The 27,986-nt window shown below is 36.9% G+C and overlaps 1 protein-coding gene across 6 annotated transcripts; it reads right to left on the bottom strand.

The window, feature by feature from the left end:
* Positions 1–12: 12 nt before the first annotated feature.
* LOC101259489 (chloride channel protein CLC-e) lies at positions 13–27,218 on the bottom strand. 6 transcript variants are annotated; one of them, XM_019211953.3, is made up of 9 exons: positions 26,785–27,218; positions 26,314–26,704; positions 20,391–20,588; positions 13,498–13,964; positions 8,072–8,635; positions 3,579–3,787; positions 2,785–3,012; positions 607–769; positions 13–518 (listed from the first exon to the last, which is right to left on the bottom strand). In XM_019211953.3, exons 1-7 carry the CDS (start codon positions 27,100–27,102, stop codon positions 2,991–2,993), a joined length of 2,169 nt encoding a protein of 722 aa, XP_019067498.1. In that variant the 5' UTR covers positions 27,103–27,218; the 3' UTR covers positions 13–518; positions 607–769; positions 2,785–2,990. The 6 variants fall into 6 exon arrangements, with proteins under 6 accessions (XP_019067498.1, XP_019067499.1, XP_004231107.2 ...); XM_026028899.2 differs by having other exon boundaries at positions 223–518; positions 2,785–2,896; XM_069290931.1 differs by having other exon boundaries at positions 223–518; positions 8,374–8,635.
* Between the last annotated feature and the right edge of the window lie 768 nt (positions 27,219–27,986).

Here is a 27,986-nt window from a genome sequence, read left to right as displayed (position 1 = left end):
TATTCCACAATATTTAGCACTTAAAAACAATAGTATTTCAATTATTATCAAAATTTTATCAAAATACTTTGTCATACCTCGTCAAATTCTACCAACTCAAATCATATCATGTATAACATGGGCCAGAGAAATAGTATGACGACTTAATTACGAACAAGCACATTGCAGCAACGACAAAACATCAGGAAAGGGCAGTTCGGGAAACAATGGTGGAGAATGGGGTTGTTTGAAAAGTCATTAACAGTTGACAAAAGCAGCATGAAGAAATATTATTCAGGCAATGACAGCAGAGTAGACTTAATTTTGACATGTGTAACTCAATCCTGTTCAAGTTCCATACCACGGAAGTGAATGATTGGAATTGGATGACGAGTCAGTGTAGTTACGCAGTGCGCTCCTCCAGTGCCTAATTTAAGAAGCAGCTAGAACAAACCTTCAGCTTCAGCAGTAAATCCTGCTACCTGGTTGTACGGTCTCCTCTGCCTGTGCTAACATCATTCTCATTATTTACCATTGAACTGGAGATGGTAGTCCAAAATTTGAACAAGAAGTCAGCATAGCAGTAATTATTGGATAAATCACTGTAAATCCAATTGTTTATCTTACTTGTTCAACCCTGTTGTAAGACAGAGCGAGGATGGATTACTCAGAGACAATAACCCTCAGCATGCTTTGACAAGGAAGAACTTATTGCAAACGGGTTATGCAACCTTCAATTAGCCTTTACTTCGTGGAGAACCAGCTAAGCTGTTCTCGAGTTGCTAATGCTCTGTTCCCCAAAGAAAGAAAATATGGAAAATGTTAAGGGGAATTTCAAATGGAACACGTGCTTTTTCAGAAGAGAGGCAATATTTCTAGAGACATTTCAATAACATCAAGAAATCACTCAAAGATGAAGTGTGTCATAGTGGTTGAGAATCTGCATGGTTGTCTCCTTCCACAGTCTTTAGCCCATAACTTCCATAATCTATCATCAAATTTAATTTTCTTCCTTTATCCCACCCATCCGTACCTCCTACCCCGATCACCTACACCTCAAAAAAAATATTGATGTCATTTTTCTCTCTTTTATAAATAAATCTTTTTTTAAACCCATTTTACACATTAAACTACCCACTTTTAAATGGATAATATGAGTTTGACCGGTTTCTTACCCATTTTAAATGAGTTCCAACTCATTTAAGATGGGTAATTTTTATGGGATACCGATATAAATTACCCATTCTGCCATCCGTAATCTTAGGCAATCTAACCTCATTAGTCATTAGCTAACTTTTGAGGTTGAGTTAGGATCAAAGTCTTATTCAAGAGGTCCAATATTATTGACAATCTGGAGATCAAATGGAGAAATAGAAACTGATCCTATGAATATTAGGAGAGAGAAATCCTTTCTTTTTATCAGAACTTGTATGCAGAAGCTTGGAGCCTCGGATTAACTGCAGAACTGTCCTAGAATTACAGAGGAGGCAGCGGCATGGTATCAAATGACCTTTAAGGAGCAAGATGTAAAATATGTGCAATTAACAAAGCACCAGGTATACAACAGATTTCTTTCGTTCATGTTTGGATGTTCTGAAAGAGTAAAATATGAAGACAGTGGAAAACCACACCCAGGAACAGTTTAAAAAAGCCTGAAATGCAGCATATGTGGCGTTGATTCCTAAAAATAATGTAGCCAAGGAGTTGAGACTTCAGACCTATTAGTCTGATAGGGTGTGTATACAAGATTATCTCCAAGCTATTGACTGACAGACTCAAAAAGGTGGTGGACGAGCTAGTTGACAAGCACCATATGACATTTATTAGAGAAAGACAGATAATGAATGCATACTTGATTACCAAAGAATCTGTGGATACTAGAGTGGGGGACAAACACAGAATTTTATGTAAACTGGATATTGGAAAAGCACAAGACAATGTTAAATGGAATTTTCTCATTGAAGTTCTAAGGGATATGATTTTTTGGAGGAAATGGATTAAATGAACCTCTCATTGTTTTTGCAAGGTCAGGTTTCCCATTCTCATTAATGGCTCTACTGAAGGCTTTTCTCCTTATAAAAGGGGATCCACTTTCTGTTTGCTCTTAATTGTTTCAATGGAGGGTCTTAATAGATAAGGGCTGCTTACATTCTATCCTCCCTAGACCCCACTTGTGGGATTACACATGGTTTGTTGTTGTGTCTAAACAGATAAAGACTGCAAACCAAAGTGTGTTTCTTTATTCCTCTTGCCGAGGTGGCACATTCAAGCATCACATAGACAGCAAACAGACAGGATTGCAGGCACTTGGTAAATAATTTTACTTGACCAGATTGCAAACCTTTGATACACAGTAGGGGCCATAACTTCGCTTGCTCTATCTGTTAAGAGTTTGCTCGACCAGATTACAGACCTTCAATACTGAATGGAGTCTCAGAAACTAACATACTAATGAGATCTACTTGATTAGATCCTATACCTTTGATGGTAGTCAACTATAGAGTTAATAGAACAAAATCAAGAGAAAATAGAGAACAAGTTACGATCGGAAAAGGAGGACTAGTTTTGAGTTAGCCAGAAGATTTTGTAAGGCGAAACAAAAGGAGCTGGCTGAAATTTAAAAAAGGTGTGGAACAAACATGGGCCATAATAGCGGTGTAACACTGCAGCAAAAATGATAAGAATAGTGAAGTGGTGCCCTCCAGAACAGTCAATCAAAAGTTATGGAATATTAAAAGGACACAAAACACAAAAAAAAAATAAAAAAAATAAGTAGACAAGCGAAAAAAGCTAATTAGGGCTTACCAAACTCTTATTGGCTCTGATATCATGATACAAGAGAGAGAGGATGGAATGGAGAAAATTAATCATATTAAGTTCTTCTTAGTCCTTGAAAAGCCGAACAAAATACCACTGCCTAAAAAGTCAACATCTCATTGTCAATGATATTTGCTTAAGGCTTCATGTTCTATTTCAAGAGCCACTAAGGTTTGCTGATAATTAAGTTCTAATCAAGGCTTTCGTCTGCTTTGCCTGCATTAATTGAAAAACTAAATGAAAAACCTGAGTGGAATGCTACCACCACCCACCCCAAACTAGTATGACAGGTTTTCCTTTCTTTATAGTACAAGTGAAGTTATTTTCTACTTTTGCATGGACTGCTTGACATACTTAGAATATAAATATTTTTTATGACTATCACAAGCTTTAAGACTTCAAATTCACATCTCTTTTAAAGCATAAAAGGTGATTTACCTATCAAACCAATTCTCACCCCTACTTTAGCGATTTTCTTCTTAGTGTCCGGTCAAAGTGTGTTAAAGGTATGTTCGCTTCTTGGACTTGCATATAAGAGATAATTTTGTCAAATACTTTTGACATCTTAATTATAGATTATCTGGTAATCAATCGTAAAGTGTGACTTATGCACAAGTTTCTTGCAAAGTTTATTCAATGGTAAAGTGTGACTTCTGCACAAGTTTTCTTGCATATTTTATCATCAATAGTAAAGTGTGACTACTGCACAAATTTCTTGCATATTTTATCGTCAATGGTTCCAGAAAGCATTATATTTTGAAGAAAAGTTGAATATCAAGAACCTGCAAGCTACATTGATGCACTCTCTGTCCAAAATGCCCACAGGATGTATGCCTTCATCCTCCACGTGCCTTAGTATAACAGGTAGCTGACTCAAACCATGTTTCTCCATAATAGTTAGAGCAGAAAGGAGATCTGTATTTGGAGTCACTGTGCATGGTACCCGGCACTTATTGCCATTTGAAGAGCACACATCAGCTACTACAAGTTCCTGCATACATACAGTTAAAAGAAATGTATTTGTTATTCATGATGATAAAATAGCAAAGCCAATCTTTTTAATTTAATATTACAATACAAAATCCATGTCAATAAATAGTGTGATTCAAATCTGTCCTGTTGTCTAGCAGCCCAATTTAAGAATTTTATTTAGGATTAGTTTCAAATATTTACAATAAACTAATTGATTTACAAATAAATTCATGTTTCATATACATAAAAATAGCCAAAGTCCTAGAAAACGTACACTGACTATACACTATAGCTTATCTATACATGAACTATATACATAAACTACACACTAACTATACATATGATACACTAATTAAGCCGAATATAGTATAACTATACATAAAGTATACACTGACTATCCATGAAATATACACCGATTAATTCAATCTCGATCAACTCGAAATCACCTCTAAACAGTCCCAACTTTAGACATGAGTATCCTCTCATTGTTTCAGATTTTTTGATATATAATTCGCTCAAAAAGTTTTATGTTGCGGTATGTCGATCTTTCTTTAAAAGAGAAGTAGAAGGAGAAAGGAGAAGAAGAACGAAGGAGGAGGAGGAGGATAAAGTAGCAGCAAAAGAAGAAGAAAATGAAGAACATGGAAGAAGACACAACAGAGAAAATAGAAGCGGCCATTTTTTTGGAAATTAAAGTGACCACAAGTAATTATTAAAAATTGGGTTTAAAAAATGGTAAGTATATGGGCTAATATTTTGTATAAATTACCCTTTTATTTAATATAATGTAGTTTAATGCCCATTATTCTAATATTGTGTACTAAAATCATAAAATCATCTCTGCCCTTTGCATTTTCTTATATTTTTATCTACCACCATCCTTCGCATCTTCCTACAACTTGAAATAGCATTTTTTTTATAAAGTTAAAGTTGTATCTTCAGTATTAAAGGTATTTTGGCTACCTCCAAAAAGTTACAAGCTAAAACCATAATTACATTGATCCTAGGAAATCTACCAACTGTTCTACTACTTCTATACCCTCTTCTTTACACCAAAAAAACAACATGTTAATGCAATTTTCTTTGACTTTCTGCATAGTGTTAGTAATATTCTCATGACACCTAATATTTCTCTCTCCAAATAGCCCACCAGACACAAGCACGTACTATAGACCACCATCTTTTTTGTCTCCAAATAGCCCACCAGACATGGTTGGATTGAAGAGAGTCTAAGCAAATGATCACAAAATATAACTCAGATTGCCAAAAAGTGCAAAAAAGGAGCTGCATTGAGTATGCAGCAGCTTCAGGCGAGACTTCTCAGAAAATCTAGTCGCCCGAATTGGTTAAAGCTGCTGGCACCGTCAGAAGTGGCTGGAAATGAGGTAGTCAGGTTGGAAACTTGAGCTGAACACCACAGCTGTTGGAATCTGGTCGAACACCTCACACGCATTGGCGCATGTGACAGACGCGCGCAGGAACCTTAGATTTAGCCATGCTTGAGGGGCCTGCTGCCGGTGACGACTTTGGCTGCTGAGAGTTATTGGACCTTTGGCGGTGTTAGTTCTGGAAAAATGCTGGAAGAAAAAGAAAGGTGACGCAATCAGATCTGAAAGTCACTGGAAAGAAGGCACAATGACTGATTTCTCCGTCCTGAATGTTTCTCATTATAGCTCTAGTACCATGTTAAAGAAATGGACATTGGACCCAACTCAACCCTAAAAGCTAGCTAAAAGGTGAGGATTACCCAAGCCATATAAAGAGATACTCATCTTGTAAGAGCCTGATGTGGGGCTCTTCAACAAGATCTCCTGTGAGTTGTACTCTTTTCGCGTTGCTATACTATTTTCTTACTTCTGAACAAAATCAAGACTAAAATTGGCAAAAGAAGAACATAAATAGAGACGTACTCAATAATCAAAAGAACTATCAAAGTTGTTGAAACTAGTCCAATGGCCAACAAGTCATTTTGGGGGACCATTACATTTGTATTCATAGTAAAGGGACAGAAATTGGATGGGTAATAGTAGTTCTACCAGGTGGAAGCATCAGCAAGGAGGCGATCTATGGAAATTGATTAAGGGAGGGGCCAGCCAAAACTTTTATGTTAACTGCCAGGTAAGTTTCTATTGGCACTACAAAAATGCATCAATCGAATGAAGCAGGCCATAAGAAAGTTCAAGTTTCTAGATCAACAGGGCTTCAGTGAAATATAGAGAAAAATCATTACATATTCTCCCTTTGGTTGATTGTTTGAGTAATGGGAATTCAGATAGCAAAATTATATATATCAACTATACATAATTAAAATCAGATCCAATTTCTTTCTTCCTGTGAAAACTCTCCTCTCCATCTGTTATGGTCCCCGGTTATGGATCTGGTTATGCAGCACTGTAATATTAAATCTGATGTTTTCTTCCTATGACTTATGGTGCTGGTTCGTTAAGAGAGAACCTGCAATCTCTTGAGTTTGAAGTACTCAAAGACTTGAATAATTTTTTGCTTATATATTTCTAAGTTACCAGATAGTTTAAATACAATACTTATAAAATAATTACCCTTAGAAATTAGGACATGACTTCCTAACTTAACTGGAAAGAAAGACTGCAGTATTACAGGAAAATAACTGCTACTAGTGAGAAATTACTACAGTAACTATTGGATAACTAAGGAGTGATAACATTAATCTCCTCCTTCACATCGCGCTTGTCCTCAAGCGCTAAGTGCGGAAATTAGTATTCCCTCCTTTCCAGCAAATTCTTCCTCATCGTCCATAAAGTCAATCCAGAATAATTTTTTGCATTGATGACCTCGGGTGAATGGTTCATCACAATTGACACAAAGTCCCTTAAGTCGCCTTTCCTCCATTTCAGGTCTGGTTAGTTTCTTCACAAATCTGGCATGTTAAGGTAAGAAATCTGTTGTTTTGGATTTGCAAGCATCTAACGATTGCGAACAAATAGATTGTTCCTTGCGTTCATAAAGTCGGATTAAACTCATCGCTGTAGCCAAATCTGGAGGATTATGCAACTCAACCTCAATTGCTATATAATCAGCAAGACCACTGATATAAAGTTCAATTTTTTTTTATTGTGTGAGTGTACCAGGACGCTAAATTAATTGCTCAAATTTTTCTTGGTAATCTGCCACGAACCCGATCTGGCGCAACTTAGCCAATTCTCCTAACTTCTGACTTCTGATTGGTGGCCCAAAAGGAAGGTTACAATAACGTTTGATCTCATCCCAAGACGGTTCAAGCAGATCTGTCTTTAGTTGAAGAAACCAAAGTTGTGCATTACCCTCTAAATGAAAAGAAGCAAGATAACTTTTTCTTCATCTAGAGTCTGTTGGTGTTGAAAAAAGTGGTCACATCTGTTCAGCCATCCTAAAGGATCCCCTTGGCCAGTAAACCGTGGAAAATCCAACTTTGAATACCTAGGAATGAAAGAACTTCCTCCTGCATCTGATTTTGACCATACTGCCACTCCACTTTTACCCTTCGAGCCCGATTCTGACTGGTATGATCAGTTGATTCAAAATCAACCTTCGAATTCGCTAGATCCTCTGTGAGTGCATCTAAGCAGCATTTATTGCTTCCTGTCTCACTATATTGGCTGCACGTTATCCTTGAAATAAGTTCACCAATTGTGCCAGTTGATGTTGAATTAGATCTTCCATTACATTCGTCTCTGATACCAAGTTGTTATGGTCCCCAGTTATGGATCTGGTTATGGGACACTGTAATATTAAATCTGATGTTTTCTTCCTACGATCTATGGTGCTGGTTCGTTAAGAGAGAACCTGCGATCTCATGAGTTTGAAGCACTCAAAGGCTTGAATAATTTTCTGCTTATATTTTCTTAGTCACCAGATAGTTTAAATACAATACTTATAAAATAACAACCCCTAGAAACTAGGACATGACTTCCTAACTTAACTAGAAAGAAAGACTGCACTATTACAGAAAAATAACTGCATTTTTTACAGGAAAATAACTGCTACTAGAGAGAAATTACTGCAATAACTATTGAATAACGAAAGAGTGATAACACCATCCTATAAGATTCCGTAAGTAACTATTGACTCCAAAACTCCCAAATTGATTTTAAATGTCACTTATTCCTTCATATAACATTTGACTATATTACCTTCCATTTTATCTTATGATTCTGCCAAGTGAAAACTCACATCAGAAAACAACCTACACAACTTAAAGCAATATATATATATATATATATATATATATATAAATCCTAAAAAGCCAACAAAAGCCAACCCTGTTTTATATGTGCTAAGAAGCTACCTCCTGGCATTTTCCTTCCGCTCTTGGCCATTTGCTGTAATTCTGGATATCACTAAGTGTCAGCAAACCAATGAGAAAATTATTTTCATCAACTATTATAGCACAAGATTGCTTCTCAGCTAGCATGAGAGATATGGTTTCCATTAGCAAGGTGCTCATTAGGACTGTCACATATCGCGTTCTCATTGCCTGTGCAACTAGAACTTTCCTAGCGAAATCATTTTCTTCATCATCAGATTCATAAAGACAGAGTGAACTCTCAAGTTTGCAGAGGTTACTCTCTTTTTGTGAAGGTTCCACACCTGAAGAATAAGTTAAGCTAGGAAGTTCAATGTTGGAGGAAGAAGTTCCTTGCCACTGCGTCATCTGGGCTCTTGAACCTTTTAATTTCTTCCTATCCTGTACCACCCCTTTGCTTGTTTGTCCAGATGTAACCCATGATGACATCCCCACAGCTCCCAAGAGGGGCAGAACTATTCGATAATCCTGTGTCAGTTCAAAGAGAAGCAGAACCGCAGTGAGAGGCACCTGACAGACACCAGCAAGAGTAGCAGCCATGCCAACCTGTGATTTAATGTCTTCCAAAATTAAAAAGAACCCAAAATTGAGGTCAAACAGTAATATTAATGATACAATTCATGTTGAAACAAAGAAATACACATCGACATTAGGAAAGATTAACCAAGACAGACGCTACATAAGCACAAGAGGATAAAGGTAAGTAACATCCATGAAATTTCGCGCAAAGACTAATGTGCCCATGGTTTGGTAATGCTTTGACCAACTCAAGGTAAGTGATATTCTGAGAAATTTATATGAGGGCTAGAGGCAAATAACCTAAGAAGAAAGAAGAAAGTGGTTGAGAGGGGAAGAACTTATGGAATAAGAACCAGAATGATGTAAACTAAGGAACTCTAGCAGCACCTTTCAACCAAAAGTGACTGAATCTCGATTCAGCCTAGATCCACAAAACAGATCATTATCGGGATACAACTGTAAATACCTAAGATATGGCAAATAAGACAGGTAAAGTCTATTATCTCTTATGTGCCCATGCACCTCTTTAGGTAGGAAGGTGCTTAAGTTTTTATGCTCCTAAATTTGAAGTATAGATAGAGGCGAATCCAAGAGTTAATGTGGTTCCTTTAGCAATCTCAAGTTCTTTTTCTGAATAGGTAACAACTTTGTATAATAGACCAGTACTTGGGTAGTACTAAAATCCTCCTTGACAAAAGAAAGCATGAACACTAAAAGGCTAAAAAAAAAAAAAACAATCCTAACAAGAGTCTAAAACTTCTAGGATTGATTCTGCATCTACATGGAAGCTTGAAGTTCTTTGTACACCAAAAATCAAATAGCAAAATATAGTCTGATTTGATCTTGTTTAAGCTACTTCTTTTTTTTGGAAAATGATAACTTCATGTAAGCTACTACTTCTATCCTCAAAACATCTGGAATTCCTTTCCAAAGAGTCCACCATATGCAAGCTGGGATGATCCTCCAGTCACTTCTATTTCTTGCCCCAATCCCATCCTCTTCCCAGCTTGAAAGAGTGTCAATAATCTTGCTAGGCATTGTCCAATATATGCCTCTAAGATAGATAAAAATCTTCCATAGTTGGTCAGTGATTCTGCAATGTAAAAATAGATGTTCAACTGTCTCAGCTGCATCCCCACACAAGAGTGTAACCATTATAATTTCTCTCTTTCTCAACTTTTCATGTGTCACCACAACCTGCTTTGCTAGCAAACCATGTAAAGCAAGCCACCTTATGAGGTATCTTAGCTTTCCAGATTTGTTTCCATGGCCAGTTAGAGTTCTGTGGACCGTGGCCCAGTCATGTTCATGATCTTATATCCTGAGGTCACTTTGTAGTGCCCTTATTATGCCCAGTCCACCACAAGCAGTCCATCGCATCCTTCAGCACTTGGAATGATTCAAGAAGTTTATAGAGATCAACTAGTCTAGGAATTTGCAGTCATTCAACATTTTCTTGAACATCAACTCTCAATGACCACATTTCAACCACAATTTTGTTTTGATGTTGAGCTATAACAAACATGTCAGGGAATATCTCTTCCAGACTTCTAACTAACCATTTATCCTCACTTGTTTAGTTACCACTATAAACTCTGATGACAGATTGGCTCTTTAAAAAAGGCCACCATGTTCTTGTTAGAATAGAATAGGCGTACACAATCCTACACAGAATAGGAATAGTTTATAGTCTCCTATTTGGTAAGGAATTGTAATATAGTGTCTATAAACAAATAGGGTTCTGTATGTAATAATTAAAACAACAATCTAATAACATTCTCCTTCAATATTTCTCACATAATAGATCTCTAAACAGTTACTCCATAGGGGGTGTGCACCATCCTTGGTAGCCCAAAAATCCATCTTCCCGTACTTCAATTTGATTACCTTTTCCCATTATGACTGATTCCTGAGCATACCACCACAAGCACTTCAGTTTTAAGGCCCTACTTTGATTCTTCAATTTTTTGATGCCAAGACCACATTGTTTTTACTAGTTATCAGATTTTCGATTTGACAAAATGAAAACCTTGCCAAAAGAAGGACCTTCTGAGTTTGTCCCATCTCTGGACTACACGAGAGGGAATGGGGAATAGAGATAACATGTATGTTGGAAGAGCATCAAGAACTGCATTAATAAAGGAGAGACTGCCTACCAGAGACAAATACCCGTCTTCCATCTAGACAAATTCTTCTCAGATTTTCCAAAACATTTCTTTAGCCGCTAATCTTTAACCAATGTTCTTTGTTACTGGAAGGTCCACTATTGCTAAACCATAACTTGAAGATAGGCTCATTTCCGGTGGAGGTAGAGAGACTGTTTCTGAAAGATCCTCGGCTCAAATGAATAAAAAGGCGACAGTGAAGAAAGATAGTAAGCAACAAGAAAATGGTGCAAAGTCTACCACAAGGGAGCAAAGACAACAACAAAATAGTGCGATAATTAATAAACAACATACTAGGAAAGATTACAGAAAACAAGAATAAGCAATATTATATGGAAAAAACAAGAACTATAATAAAACAACTATTAGAATGGCAAACACCAACTATCCTAAGCAAGACAACCCTACACTCCTTCCTATCTAAGGTCACGTCCTCGGTAACCTGAAGCTGCATCATATCTTGTATTACCACCTCTCGCCAATACTTCTTCGACCTAGCTGTCCCCCTCCTCGTACCCTCTAAACCAACTCTCACACCTCCTCACTGGTACGTCTATGCATCTCCTCTTACCATGTCCAAACCATCTCAGTTACGATTCCCTCAACTTATCCATCATCGAGGTCACTCCCACCTTATCCTGAATATACTCATTCTTAATCTTCTTGCTTTTAGTTTGGGCACACATCCACCTTAATATCCCGATCTCCAGAACATGTATCTTCTGGATATAGGAGTTTTTGATTGGCCAACACTTCGCGCCATACAACGAAGTTGGTCTAATCATCACTCTATAAAACTCTCCTGAGCTTCGATGGTACCTTTTTATCACACAAGACTCTAGATGCTAGCCTCCACTTCATACACGCCACACCAATACGATGTGTGATGTCATCTTCGATAACATGACTCTTTATTTAAAAAATAATTACATGACATGACTCTTTATAACAATGTTTAATTTAACATGACGCTTTATTTAAAAAATAATTAAAACATGGCCTTTTTTTCCCTATTTGTTTTAGAAAAATAGTTAGGCTTAGGCCAGTTATAAAGAAAAAGTAGGGAGCACAAAATTATATAACAAAATGCAACTATGGGGAATCGAACCTGGCATCTTACGATTTTCTAAACAACATTGTCCGCTAACCTACATCTCTTTGTTGAGTCAAGGGTGTTCAAAACGCAATATTTGACCTATATATAGAATGTAATTTCCTAACAAAGGGTAGTCGATTGACCATCCTTGCCCCAACTTAGCTCCACCCTTGCTCATTTACTCAAAATTTCCATCATAAACTGAAAAATCTGAGGTGTAATAGTAGGATAAGATTGGCATGAGTATGTAAATGATCATCCAACCAGAACATGAAAAAGAATAACATTACATAAGAACGTTGATGGGTGTTGAGCATGCCCATGTAGGTAGCATATCATATTAAGCTCACCTCAAACGCATACTAAAACTTTTCTAAACAAGCTGACCTCTACGGCTGTCCTATACAGATGATTCCTAGCTATTATTACTCATATTTATTTATTTATTGACAAAGATTACTCATGTGTATTTATAAGTGATAGAGTCCAGAATTTCCTAGTTTGATTAACCCAAGAGAGGAGAAAGATAACATAACCTCAATCCACAACAACTTTAAACCATCTAGTTCCTATGTACTTAAATCTTGTGGAAATAAATGATAAACCACTGGGTTCAGATGGCTTTACGGCGGAATTCTTCTATGGATGCTAGAGTACTATTTGAAAGAGATATCATGGTGAAGTGACTTGAGGTTCTGCCACCCAGTGGTGGAGCCAGAATTTTTATCAAGGATTTTTGAAATATAAAGTAAAATGTACAAGCGGCTGCTATCAGGGACAGAATACACAACCTCAAGCAATATTTGCAACCCCTTAACCACTACACTAAACCTTCAACATGTATCAAAAGGTGCCAACACTTGTATATATATTTATTAAACCAAATTTCGACCTATATATACAATGTAATTTTACACCCCTGCTGCCACCTTTGGTAGAACTTAAACTCTTCACACATTATTCTGATAAGAAGGCAGTTCAAATTAATTACTCTAGTTGGTAACATTAGAATTTTTTTTCCCCGGGGTGCTCTAATTCAGATTTGATGTATTAATTCAAGGGCGATAGATTTTAGATGCTTTCTTGATTGGAGATGAACCCATTTTCAAATGGATGTTTTCTAGGAATTTTATGCAATGTTGTCGTTCAAATAATTTTTGAACATTAACTTTGGATTAAGTCATATCAAAAGGCTCACATGGTCATCTACAGTTAAAGCATCCTCTTGAATCATGAATCTATAGCAAGATCATATCATGGAATGTAAGGGGAATGAAACACCTGAGTTAAACTGCCATCTTCTAGGTGGGTATGAAAAAATGGGGGTGTAATTGTGGATGTAATGGTAAGGAATGCAGGCGCGCGAGGTGGGGGGTGATCGGTGAAATATAAACTTCCGGCAAGGTAAATTCAGGACATCTCCAATAACTCTGAGAGGTATGAAATATGTTTGAGATGGTGATGCAAGGTAGAGAAAAGTGACCTCGAATTTCAGAAGAAAAGATGGACGAGGGAAATAAGTAGAATTGCGTGCTAGATTCCCTTGCACTTCTCTAATTACTTTTCAATAATAAACACTCACTTATCCAGACATGTAGTACTACTTCGAAATAAAGGCAAATTCATACCAGACCATATGCTTGTGGGGATGCAACTTCCAAGATGGAGAGATGAAAGATTGGATCAGCATGAGAGATAATGTAGCTAACAATTTTCCCATATGCAGTTCCAGTAGCAGCACCAATAAATAGAGATGGAGCATAGTAGCCTCCAACCAATCCAGAGGCTCGGCATAATGAGGTTGTTACTATTTTGACAGCTACAAGCTGGAGCAACAGATCAGCAGAGAGGCCTTTCACTAGCGGCCGAGATTCTAGCAAAATATCAACATTCTCAAAACCCCAGTAAAGGACTTCAGGATATGCTAAAGCTACCAGCCCAACCAGAAGACCACCCAGCACAGGGAAAGCTGATTTTGGCGCGCCGATGGCTGTTTGGATATCTTCCACTATTTGCAGCATAAATGATGTACAGCTTGATAGTGCCACTGAAACTAACCCGCAAAAGATACCCAGCAGAAGATAAAGCGGCAATTCTGAAACGGAGACGAACAATTAACACAATTGTACGTGCCAAAAAAGAGTTCAAAACACATTTGAACTTACCACAGTAAGTAATACCAATGACAGAAATGTGAGTCTAAGGTGATATCACAGGGAAGAAGCCTGCAGACCCCCAGGGACAATAATAAAAGGAAAAAAATGCTCGTCTCCCTCTAGTAAGGTATGGTTATGCTGTAAAAAATATATTTTCCTGTTTTGTTCACCAGTGATCTGATACTTCATTAGATAAATAATTCTGAATAAGTACTTAGAAAGAGTTATATGTTCAGCTGAAGTTTTAACCACTTGAAAAAAATTATACCTTGATTAACCTTCCATATCACCCAAAATAAGACAGAAACATGTTAATGATAAGTCCTGAGACTAATTTATTGTGTTTCGGGAACATTCCAGATATTTGGGAGAATTAATGTTCCTTATATATTGTCAGTTATTTACTTCAGCAGAGGCTTCCTATGGATTTCTTCATAGATCATTTCACTTTGATTTAAGCTAAATTAGTGGAACAAGCCATAGTCAAGTTATAAGCACCGACTTATAAGAAGATAGGCTTGTTATAGAAAGTTACCGTATTGGTTTGTAAGGGTTTCCAAAGTAGTTTAAATGGTCTTGGGCTACTCCATCCTTTGCTTTAAGGTTTTGGGTTAGATACTTAAATTGGTTTACATGGTACCAGAGCCAACCTTTGGTTAAATCGTTAGTGCAACTACTTTCTCTCCTCACGTTTTATCGCTCTAGGCTTCTCTTTATCAAATAAACTTGTGGAACTACTCTAGGCTTGTCTCTCTCTCAATCAAGCCTATTGAGCCACTAACATTGTTGTAGCATATAAGTTCAATCAGTAGCCTATTGAGCCTAATCTATCTCCCTTTACATCAGACCCAATTTTGTTGAGCCTCCTCTTTCTCTACTTTAAACAAAACGACACAAAAAAAAAAAAGATAAATCAAATCCACCTGTAAACCCTAGAACTGGGTAACATGAGTCGAAGGGTGTTGGATAATGCTGGACTTTCGTCATCAGTTGTGTAAGGTCTCCAGTGGAGTTCAAATGGACATGGCTAATCCACCCATTGCCTTAAAAGTATTAGATTGGATAGACAAATTCTATCACAAGGGTTATCAAGATTTTCACGTGAGAGGGAAAAAAAAAGCATGTTTTCATTTCTATCTTCTTTTAGGTCATTTTTAGTCCACAAATTCTCGAATATATACAACATTCATATCAAAGAGCCAAAAATGCAAATATGTAACATTTATTAACGAGTTCTACCTATATGATAAATTAAGGAACGTAATAACAAATGCTCCCAGGCACCTGTCCCGAGGTAACTCTCTTCCCTACTTCCTGGGGGAGGGTCTCTCTTTCCGGCACTCTTGCGCCGAACCTTTATTTCCATTCCTTCCCTTTCCTTACCTTTCTTAACTATTACCTATACGTGACAAAAGTTTTTCGAGATTCAGATCCTTCTTTCAGACTTTGCAATGGCTGACAATAGGATTTATTTCAATGTGGGTTTTAAGTCTTTCTACATCACTAAATGGAGCACTGGCAGCTCTGTGTGCTTCGAATGGGTTGAGAGGAGTAGAAAGATCAATGATGATGAGGAGATCTTCCATGAGCCGCAAAACCATGGAATGGATCTGCTTCACTCTTAGAGAAGCTTCCAGCGATCAGAAGATAGAAAACTGCAGAAAGATAGCTGGAGCATTTGTGTACTAGGAAACATAATGAACATGGAAGATATAAGTATCATTTCCATCAATAATGGGGGTAGGTCCATACTGGTCATCCCAGAATTAGCGTTGAATGCGGGATGGCATGATATAGCATTTAAAATTGAAAGGTTCATCAAATGCTCTGAAAGAATGGAAGTGCCAGGACCTCCTAGAATAACCAAAGCCAACTACCCTTATGCAAAAGCAGTTAAGGATAGTAAATGGCAATCAGAAACTATAAAGGAGGCAGAGATTACGAACAATGTTAGCATTATTTAAGTCCTCACACACAGGTTGAAGACCAAGAGAATGGGCTTCCAGAGAGATGCCTAGTAGGTCATTTGGAAGGACAGATGAAGGAAAAGCCAACTTTGCTTGAGATATGAAGATGGTCGTCAACACTTCGGAAAAAGGCATTTGGAGTTAACATCAATGAAATGCATGGAGGTACGTTTCTGTTCGAGTTCCTAACATAAACATGGCAGAACAGACCCTCCAAGGGCAGTGGAACTGGAAGAATCACGGATTCAATCTAGAATGGTGGAATTCAATGGTGGGTTGTCTCCCCAATAATACTCTGAACAAGGACACATGGATTAGAACTGTTGGACTATGTCACCCCTCGAGCCTACACCTTGGACGTGGCAGGCACTCGAGAACCATTGTTGGCCCCAAGCGAACCCTTGGTCTGGCTTACTTAATCAGCAGAGGACTCTAAGCATTATTACAATGACCAAATGCACTTTACTCAGCTGCTTAATAAAATATCTTAGAATGTTTAAAAGTCGACATTCAACTTGGCCCAATTGTAAAGACAACTAAACTACTAAACGCGAGCCTTTAAAATAAAGAGGAATGTAGGGACACGACCCCCGATCAATGAAATACTGAAAGCAAAATAAAAGGGGCCCTCCGGAATACAAGGAGGCTCACAACTGACAGAGTGCTCAACTAGATCAACGAGGCGCTAGGTGCTGATTCAAGTTACCTATGTATGCATCATAAGACGATGCAGGCCAACTGATATCAATCAGTACATTAAATGTACGAGTATGCGAGTTGAAATGCTAAACATAACATATGCTTGAAAAAAATCTGAAAGGAACACTTACCTTAGCTTTACTCAAATCCTAAATAACTTAACTCAATATAAAACAATAAAACATATGCAATATATAGAAAGCTTGTAAAAATAGTGGACACAACTAACTTAGTTCGTTAAAAAAATGCAATAACAAACTCAACTTTACCTATATAATAGTATAATAAAGTAATATACTACCCATGATGGCTACATGATTTATGGAGACTTGAGTTATCTGAACTTGCATCCCTATATCGCAGCTCAATGCTACTCCCAAAATGTACTTAGCTCATACATTTTTAAAACAAAACTCTTTACTCTTTCTTTGGTTTGAGATAATTACTCAAAACTTAGCTTAAAAGCTCTCTTCGAAATCGGTGTTTCCCTTTCTTGCTCAAATGATGAAAACATTATAACTCTTTGGGAATACTTAGTTCCCTTATAACTTTGAAGAACCCATTTTGAAGAAATGAATTCTTACACTTACTCTTTAGTGAACTCAAACTTAAGTCTCAAAACAAAGCTAAAACCATTTGTGAAAGACTTTTGAAAACTTTTGAGGTCGAACGGTCTGTGACCGCTCCGCTTCGCAAATAACTTTTTCTCAAATCTGAGAAGCAGGTCCGCGACGCGGCCCCACTGCCCAAATTCACCTGACTTTTTCCTTCTTCGTTTTCAGTCCCAATTCGCCTAAACATGATGCCCAGCCAACGTACCCAAGAGCCTAACTCAAAACAACTCTAAAACTCGACATAAAGATCTCTGAAAATTCTCAATTCAGCCCAATTAAAGAATGACATCAAATTCAAGAATACATGTCAAGAACGTCAAACCTTCAACCTTTTTAGAATGAATTTCCCTAAACTAAACAGTTTAGCGCGTGGGTGAACGAACCCAATGCTATGAAAGTCCCACATACCTTGTAGGATTAATTCCTTGGCGAAATCCACAATCCAATCACACAATCTTGGCGAATCTTGAGCTTTTCTTCTCCTTTCTCCTTTTTCTCTTTTCTCCAAGCCCTAGAGTGAAATTTCCAATTGACTAAATTGATCTAATTCTGATTTGACTCTAATTAACTCCAAAAAAATCAAAACAAAATAATAGGGTATGGAAAAGATCATAATACCCTTCCAAAATCCAAATTAGACTCTCCTTATTTGAACAACCCAACTTTCAATAGGCATAACTCACTCATACAAACTCAGAAATCACGCAAACTCGAAAACGTTGGAAAGATTATTCCAAGATCTTTCCTACAATATCTGGAAACACGCCTAACTCATCCTAAGCTAGGAGTTATGGTCGTTTAAAGTTGACCAAAAACTCAACTTATTCTAACTTAACAAAATTTCCAAATTTTCACTCTTTCCAAAAACGACTATTTCCAATTATTAACTCCTTACTAGTTATTTCAATTTGCGAGATATTACAGAATCCCCCCCATCTCTGGTCAAAGAGAGTATTTCAAGAAATTGGAAACTTATGTGAAGGTTGGGTGGCCATAGAGGAAACACATACTAATCACGTATGTTCTACATCCCCCTTCCATAACACCATATTTACCCGCTACTACCCCTCTTCATAATGCTTCTCCAAGACCATGAATCTCCATAACCATTTGCCCGAAATTGCTTAGTGGAAGACCTTCAAGTCGTCCCCACCGTTTAGGATACGTCACAATCTCCCACTGCACTATGTGAAAACTGACACATCTTTTCCCTAGCCATCGCACCCCAAAGGAAATTCTTTCCAACCTTCTATCTTACCTATCACACTGGTAAGAGCATTTAACAAGGACATAAATAAGTAGGGGATACTGAACAAAGTGTAATTCATCAGCATTTCCTTCCCCCTCTTTTGGACAAGTACCTTTTTTGTCAGTCTGCCAGCCATTTCTCTACCATCTGGATGACCAGATTTCAGACGTTGTGACTTGATGCGCCTGAGGAAGCCCAAGATAGGTAATAGGTATCTTCACCAACAATGCAACACTTGAGCCAACAAATCAATGTTACCAATTTCCCCAAATCAATACGATCTCACACTATTCTGAGGTTGATTTTTAGTCCTAATACCACCTAGAATCAAGTCAAAACTTGTCCAATGTAGTTCAACTAGATCCCATCTGCATCACATAACACCAAAGTATCTTTTGTAAATAAAAAATGTGCATCCAATACAGAATTGTCACCACCAACTGTGGCCTTGAAACCCTAGATATGTCTGCCTAAACCAATTTTATCCATTATTCTGCTCAAAGCCTCTGTCACCAAAATAAAGAGCATAGGTGATAAAGGATCTCCCTGCCTCGATCCCCTCAAACAACCAAAGAAACCACATGGATTTCTATTCACCAAAATTGAGTATCTCACCGAAGAGATGCAATAATTGATTCTTTTCTCCATTTCTCCACAGTCAAAACTAATTTGATGGATACTATTGTTGAATTCCAAGATAGTAGTGCAATCCCCTCCTTTTTGGACTCTAAGGAAACTATTCTTTATTTTTTCCAATTTCCATCATTTCCTTTAATATTTTCTTGAAATAATAGGATAAAAATGATAGCAATAAGAGGGCGTGTATTCTATTAAATAGATGTACCATAGCCATTCATCTCAGGCTACCAAACTTATGGAAATGCAGTTCTTGAAGCATTGCATGATTCTACTTTTATAGAAAAGTAAAATTGCATTCAGAAAGCAATGGAAGTTATAGGTATGTATAAAGGTCAAATTGCATTAAGGCGTTAAATGAATTTATCCTGTAGATTCTTGGAATCAATAGAACTTAACGGAAAAATAGAAAACTAAAAGGTAAAGCTCCTTACAAACAAACCTGACTATCTGGACAAAGGTTTACTCATGAAGGTACATTTACATTATGCTTTAGTCTATTTAAAGATTCGTATGTCCATTGAAAATAACTTCTCTACCTTCACAAGGTAGGAGTAAGGCTACATAAACACCACTCTTCCCAAACACCAAATGTAGAATTACACTATGTATGTTCTTTATATCTAAGTAGAAAATGCAGAGAACCTCGGCATACTACCAAGTATTAATATTCGAATTAAATAGGGCTACCACTAAATGGAGTAAAATGAATAGTGATGATTTGTATAGCCAATCATAACTAGATTGTTATTGAGATGCATTTGTTGTCAGTGTTTTTAAGAGAAAATAAGGCGCAAAAAATGACAAGGTCCGTGAGGCATAAAACAAGAAGTAAGCACATACTTCTTCGAAGTGAACACATAGATGTCAAACATATATGAATTTTGAACTATAGGAATCAAATTGCAATTGGGAAAACTAATTCCAGCATATAATATACAATAATGCAGACATGAGTCCAAGTCCTCAAAGTTTACATTTAAAAAATTTCGACCGCTTCTTGTTTGGATCAGTGTGTGTGCGTCATTGTTTGAAGCACAGATTTCTTTGAAGCACATGGTTTCACTTATGAAGTGATCACCCCACTCTTTGCATCTCCCTTATGCAGCGAATATGACTTTTACCAACACTGGTTGATGTTGCTGTAAGTTATTCAAATATATTTAAGATGCAAACTTGAGGGAACAAGTTCAAAATTACCCGTAGGTGTACGAAAATCATATGCCGGGACTGCAAATGCAGGTTCTGAGCCAAGACCAATTTCTGAGACAACAGAAGCTATAACAGCACTCAAAATAACCATTGAAGTTGTATTTGTCAAGGACAAAGACTCTGCAGGTGATGGCCATAACACAGATTCCACAGCAAAGAAACAACCCGCAACAGCAGCATTAAATCCTTTAAGTAGAAAACAAGAAGAGTTTCAAAGTGACAAACAGATTAATCATGAAGAGAAAATTACAGGAAATTATTAGCAAAACAAGAAGTAAAATATTTCCAGAAAATGAACTCCTACAAGGCAGAAGATGCTGACAGCAGATAGAAAGAAGAAAATGTTCATTGAACATCCACCGACAAATCAAAACAACTATAGAAGAGGAGCTACATTAGCTTGTTAGCAATGAAGAATGACAAAGAAATAGGTCACAATAACTGATACAGAAAAACGAAATAGTTCACAATTATTATCACTCTTGCTCTTTCCCTGCAAAGTTTCCTAAGATGAAACTGCATTGGATGACATTCTGTTCCTTTTTTTTTTTTGATACTAAACTCAATCAATTTCCATTCTTTTTTATCTTTCTCAGCAATGGCCACAAATATTCTGAATTAAGTTCATAAAATCATTGCCTGTTAAAGGATTTTTTGTCTTCCATTAAACACAGAAGACATTTGGTATTTATCTTCCTTGTAACAAATCGTTTGAGATCATATTCCACAAATCATCCTTTAGGAATCAACAATTGCAAACCATTTCATTTAATTTGGACTATTGATGTGAAATCACCAGCTAGATACATCCCTGTATTGTTCCAGAAAAATGGCAAATGTTTATTAAAGGATAATATCTTAATGGCAATACAAGAAGCATTATCTAATACAGTGACAGAAATGGTCGTCTTCCATCAAGATCTCATTCATACGGAATCCCCGCTCACCAAGTTCAAGTTCTCACAGTGCAAAGTAGAAGTGATATAACCATGAAGGCATGGAGCATACCGTAGAAATATTCAAAAAGTGTTCTATAAATTGAGGAACAAGTTCATTAGGTGACTTATCAAAGATGGTGGAGTTATCATTACATAGCAACTAGTCGATGAGCAGTCTATTCTATCTAGTCAATGAAATTAAATGGTTCATATAATAAACGGTACTACTGAAACTAGCATTATTCAGTCAAAAGTAAGTGAATTTCCCTTGATGCTTTGAACCCTGTACAATAAGGGGAAACTACAAAGAAGTGGAATACGAACATCATATCCCGTAGCAAATAGAGTAGTCAACTTACATATGAACCATCTATTCTTTCTAGCCCCTTCTTGTCTCTTCGACTCTATTTACCATTCCACATAAACCATACAAACTGATCCATGTTAGCAATTAAATTGCAGGAACCATACAAAGCCCATCTATGTCAGTTTCAGCAACATCTGAACCCAAAAGCAGTTGCATATGAAGTGACAGTCCATAATTCAAACATAGACTTACATTTTGTAAATGGCTTCCCGAAGATATTTAACAAATTAAAGTTTGATTTTATTTAACTTCAAGTACTTCAACAAAAAAAGGACCTGGCAGAATTTTGGAAATAATAAAATCTGGGAAATCCTCTAAACACTAGTCCAACCCTGAAAATAATGACAAGACTATCTCTATAGAGTATGTGCCCCTTCATGGACTTCCAGACTGCAAATGCCTAGTTTTTTTTTACTCAGTTGTCAAATGAATGAGGAGATGCATTTTCTATATTGCAAGAGTCTTTGATTTGGTGATAGCTAACTCGCGATTTCAGAATGAGGAGCACTTGGTCACTTTTGTAATTCGGTGGCAAAGACTCCAATCAATTACCTACTCCTTACGAAGAGTGATAAAGGTTAAGCAAGGATTATAAGGCTATCCCAAGTGAGAACCTTACAACCCAACACAACACAAGCTCTCAGTAATGGATCTAGTGATTAAAAGAGGGAAAAGAGGGTTGTCTGACCAACCAAGGATTAAGCTGGGGGCTTGACTTATAATTAAATTCAGGAGTTGGGGAAGAAGTTGATGGGAATCGGCAGGGGCAGACCTACAGTGGGTCAAATGGGTTCATATATATATATGAACCCACTTCGTTGAAAAATAGCATCGTATATATATGCATATTTAATCAGTTTTAAAAAAATATATATGTATTTATTAAATTCTGACCCCACTTAACACAAGTGTGACCCTTGGCCGAGTGGTCAAGAGGGTTTAATTTTCCCAGCCAACCCGAGTTTGAATCCCTGCAGCTACATTCTCGTTTTATGTTATATCTTGAACCCACTTTTTGAAAATTCTAGGTCCACCACTCCGTATCGGGGCCTAAGAGAGTAACGGGGACAAAACATATGTGGATTAGGACAACTAAGTGTATTAGGGAAGCAGCTAAAGAGGTGTTAGGGCTCTCGAAGGGTAATATTGGTGGACATAGGGAGGACTGGTGGTGGAATAGAGAGGTCCAAAGGAAAGCTTTAGACAAAAAAGGTTGCTTCCATGAAGTTACTAGTTACCACAGAGAAAAAATGAGAAAAAGAAGAAGCCAAATAGGGAGACGTATAAGGCTATGAAGAACGAAGTAAGGACAGTGGTCGCGGCGGCTAAAATGACAACATTAGAACCCTTGTATGAAGAACTAGAGAACAGAGGTGGGGAAAAGAAGGCACGAGAAAGGAGGACTAGCGACCTAGACCAATTAAGATGCATTAAAAGACAAGGATGGCAAAGTATTGGTAGAAGAAAAACACATAAAATGAAAATGACTGGCAAACTTCCATAAACTCTTAAATAAAGAGGAGACATGAATGTTGTGTTGGGTTCTTTAGAGCATTCCGAAAGCCTTCGAGATTTTGGATATTGTAGGTTATAAAGTTTGGGGGGGTTAAGAGACCAAATAGTAAGATGACATGAGAAAGCGACATAACTAAATGAGATTTCGATGGAATTTTGAAGAGTACAACCAAAGTAGGTATATGATAGCTAACTGGGTTGTTTAATGCCACTTTTGGTACGATTAAAATGCTTGAAGCATGGAGGTGGAGTGTAAAGATCTTGTTATACAATAAAAAAAATTCAAACTACTACGCCACATTACTGAAGTTAGGGAGAGATGGTAGAAATAAGGATAAGGAGGGATGTGTCTATATCTAAGAATCAATTCAGATTCATGTTAAGGCCATCGACTACGGAATCATTTTTCTTTTAAGGAGATGGTTGAAACAATTGAGGGATAGGAAAAGAGACTTGAATACGATGTTAATCGACTTAGAAAAGGCATACGTCAAAGTCTTAAGGGAGGTTTTATGGAGATGCTTGGGGTCTAGAGGATACATGTGGCATACGTTAGCGAAGTAAAGGACATGTACAATGGAGCCAAGACCTAAGTGAGAACAATGGGAGGAGACTTCAAACACTTCATAGTTAAGATGGGTTGCATTAGGGATCAACTTTTAGCCGTTTATAGCATAGGTGATGGATGATTTGACATGGCATATTTAAGGAGCGGTACCATGGTGTGTGTTATTTCCAAATGACATGATATTGTTTGACGAGCGAAAGAGTTAACAATAGACCGAAGATTCGGAGATACACTCTAGAGAGTCTAAAGGTTTCGAATTGAGCAAGACAAATACAGAGTGCAAGTTCAATGATGCATCACAGAAATCTGATGTGGAAATGATGATTGATACACAAGTTCTCCCTAAGATAAGGAATTTCAAGTATCTTGGATCAATAATCCAAAGGGATGGGAAAGTTACTAGTTTCAAGAAAAAATAATCCAAAGGAATGGGGAGATTTGTGATGATGTTACACAGTATATCGGAGCGGGATAGATGAAATGGAGACTCATATTTAGTGTCCTTTGTGATAAGAACATTCAAGATAAATTTTATAGAATGGTGGTAAAAACAACTATGTTGTACAAGGTACACTTGTGAACCAATCGAGAACTCACACGTCCTGGAGAAGAAACTAGCAAAAATGAGGTTGCTAAGACATGTGCATGCATACTAGGAAAGACAAGATTAAAAACAAGAATATACAAGGCAAGGCGTGACTAGCCTCCGCGGTGTACAAGATGGGGGAGGTGAAACTAAAGATGAGATGATTCAAGCATATGGAGAGGAGCGCAAATGCCCATGTGAGGAGGTGCAAAAAAGTTGTAAGTGGCAGGCTAATGAGAGGTAAAGGTAGAGGTAGACCGAGGAAGAATTGGAGAAAGATGATTAGACAAGACATACATTCAACTCACCGAATACATGACCCTAAATATGAGAGCATGAAAATTGAGGATTAGGATAGAAGGTTAGAGGACAGTAGAGCGATTTTTCTCTTTTTGGTTGGGGAGGGGGGCATAGTCCTAGTTTAAAGCACCTTATTTGCTCTCTCTTCTCCTTACTGGTATTGTTATTGTTATTCCATCATTAACTTATTCGTTAATTGTAGTGCCAATGTTGTTTCTTACTTCGATTATCTTTACTATCTCTGTTGTCTATATTTTTCTTATCTTCAATATTTTCATCATAGCTTCTTCATTCTTGTACTTTTCGAAACTACTCTTTAAAATATTTTTCATGAGTCGAGGATCTATCGGAAAAAAGCGACCCACAAAGATAGGGTAAGGTCTACATACACCCCACCATACCAGAGCCCACTTGTGGGATCACATTGGGTTTAATGGTTTTGTTGTTGTTTTATATTGCACATGCCTTGTATTGAGGCTCCCCAAGAATTATTTTACGCACGTTCAATTAGATACTGAGAATATTGGGGAAAACAAGTAGAAGGCTCAAACCAAATAATTCCAATTTTTTTAAATGTAATTCCATTCCAACTTGCTACTCGAGCTTAAGATTGCTATACATAAAAGTAAATTGGAGTTTTCCTTGTGTAGCTATCAACAGCTAGCAAGAAGCATTGCTTTTGTTAATTCAACTTGAAGGGAGACAAAAGTCATCTATTAAATCATCCAATCTCAATACTCTACTATACATAACTGAAAGAGACCTCAAGCAACATAACTACAGTATGTGGTTGGGGTAAATGTCATTTATCAGTAGAGATAAAGATAATCATATACATTATAAGAACCTATAACATGATTGATTATATCTGATGAATTTAAAAGACAAAGACCAAATAGCACACGTATGGTAAGATTGAACCTTGTGCATATAGACATGAAATAACATTTTAGGACATGTCAGTTTTTTCTGTTTGCTGAACTTTTGATACAATGTGAAAAGTTCAATGGTAAGTTTAGGTCCTAAGGAAGAATACATCAATCAATGTACATTCACTTTCCTTACCTAAACTTCAGTTTGAGTATTTTGCATTGACAGTTGCCTAATATGACACTTTGAGTTCATTTTCATTTCCAGCTCAAGGTCAATGATTTGGGGGGAAAGTTTTACTTTTACTATATAATAAGCCTGGAAAAAGTATTAGCTTGCAGGAACCAAGAAGTTGTCTGGCTCAACCTTATTGACAGCCAACAGTTTGAACATATAGAGCAAGGAACTGGTTAAACAAACCTTCAGAAATATATCATAGTACTAAGCAGAATGTAGGCACTGGAAATTGATGTTCTAATTATTGCATAGGAATCGGGTTTTACCCAGTGTGCACCCAAAGGGTAGCGGCTGCGGGTTTCCTTTGTTATTAAAAAAAATTATAGCCGATATTGCATCTCCCCTCGAAATCGAGAAGCAAGCTGACTTATAGTTGGTTTTGTAGTGCTTCTGCTTGCTCAGGGGGTTCATCCTTTGTACAGTTTATTTGGTTTGCGAGATGCAAACATGTTCGTATTTACAGGCTACACGTAAGTATAAGAAAAATGTACCATATTTAAATCAGAACCAAGAATAATGTGGGAACAAACCAGATGATATTCCAGCAGCTGATCCAGCAGCCTTGAGAGATAGCTTTCTATGAGCACCTTTATCGAGTAAAGCTCCAATTCCCTTGGCAACTGAAGTACCAATTTCAACACTTGGGCCTTCTGGTCCTAAGGAATTTCCAGTTCCTAAAGTGATACAAGCAGCAATTGTCTTCAAAACTGGTCTCAAGACAGATTTAACAGATGATGTCCAATTTCCTTGCGTTGAGACGTCCAGTGTGGCTCGGAAAGTGTTCAAAAAACTGACTAGCAAACCCCCAGAAGCTGGTACTAAGATTACACGTTGCCAAATTACTCCAATAGGCTCCTCCCTTAACCACGAGGCACCTCGAGACGGAATCCCATCCCAACATAAATCGCGTATTTCATGAACCTAACCAAAGGAGATGTCAGTTATTATATGAATATTCGGAGGATAAGACGAAAAAAAAAAATAGAAAACCTATGACGCACCGCGGCGTTGAAAAGCACGACACTGATACCGGTGAAGAGGCCAACAAAGCAAGCGGAGATTATTGCCGTGTTGCCTTGTGCATTCATCTGGATACCACTATCACTATCGTCGCACTTTTCAGCAGAGGAGCGTCCGTGTCCGGGAGGAAGAGACGGTCGAGCCCAACGCCAGCAACTTGAAAAACGTATTCGTGATTGATGACGACCAAATCGAGGGCCAGACTGCCAGAATGGAGCTTTATCGTTGTTACAGCGACAGGATATGGAATTCAACCACGAATTAGGACTGCAACTAGTCGTCGACAATGCCACCATCATTATTTCATGTCTCAATAACTTTGTGAAACAAAGAATAAATCAAACACCATTATTTATTTATTTTATTTATTTACAATATTGCTGCATCACAACTTCAACTTTTTTTTAAAATCCCACATTCATTTCAAATCTTTTAATTAATATTTTCTTTTGTGGATGACTTCTATTTTTCAAAGTAAAATACTCAAATCCCAGGTTTTCCATTAATCTATCTCTCTCTCATTGAATAGAAATAAGTTTCAAAAACACATATCAAATTTTTTAGTTTCATATATAATATAAATTATTGAGTCTCATATCTAAATTATTATTTTTTAATTTGATATACATATTTCTCTTTTATATCACTCTCATCATGATATGTATAATACACTCTCTTTTATTTTAAAAAATTATCACAGCACACTTCACATAAACAAAATATTTAATCTTGACAAAAATTAAATAAATTATTAATATTAATTAAATTAAAAACTAAAAATTATTATTCAAAAAAATAATATTTCTTTTATAAAATATTGTGTTTACCCCACTCCTTCACTTCCGCCCACCCCAGCCATTTTAAAGTTTTTTTTTTTTGTTTAAATTTTTGTTATAAAAGAATTTTAATTTTTTTTTATTTCACTCCACCTCCACCCCCTATTGAAATACTAATTTAGATTTTATTTTATTAAAATAATATAATTCTACTCACCTCATTTAACCCTCCTCCTCTAATTTTTTTTCTCTTTTTGGGCCCGGATATATACATACCAATAAAAAAAAATTTCCTTATTGCCACAAGACTTTTTTTAATTTTATTTATTTATTTATTTATGTTATATTCAGTGAACTATTAAAAAAAAATTATTCTAAAAAATATATGTACGTATATATCTAACAAT

The sequence above is a fragment of the Solanum lycopersicum genome, chromosome 1 (assembly GCF_036512215.1).
Source record: "Solanum lycopersicum chromosome 1, SLM_r2.1".
NCBI classification, from domain to species: Eukaryota; Viridiplantae; Streptophyta; class Magnoliopsida; order Solanales; family Solanaceae; genus Solanum; species Solanum lycopersicum.
The sequence above is the reverse complement of the archived record's forward strand: the minus strand, read 5'-3'. Positions and strand labels throughout refer to the sequence as shown.

Excerpts from the sequence above, each read along its gene's own strand:
- LOC101259489 (XM_004231059.5), bottom strand. The coding sequence starts at position 27,102 with ATGATGGTGGCATTGTCGACGACTAGTTGCAGTCCTAATTCGTGGTTG. Across the intron at positions 26,705-26,784 it reads TCGTGCTTTTCAACGCCGCG|GTTCATGAAATACGCGATTT; the intron begins GTGCGTCATAGG and ends TCCTTTGGTTAG. Across the intron at positions 13,965-20,390 it reads TGATTTTCGTACACCTACGG|AATTGCCGCTTTATCTTCTG; the intron begins GTAATTTTGAAC and ends TCTCCGTTTCAG.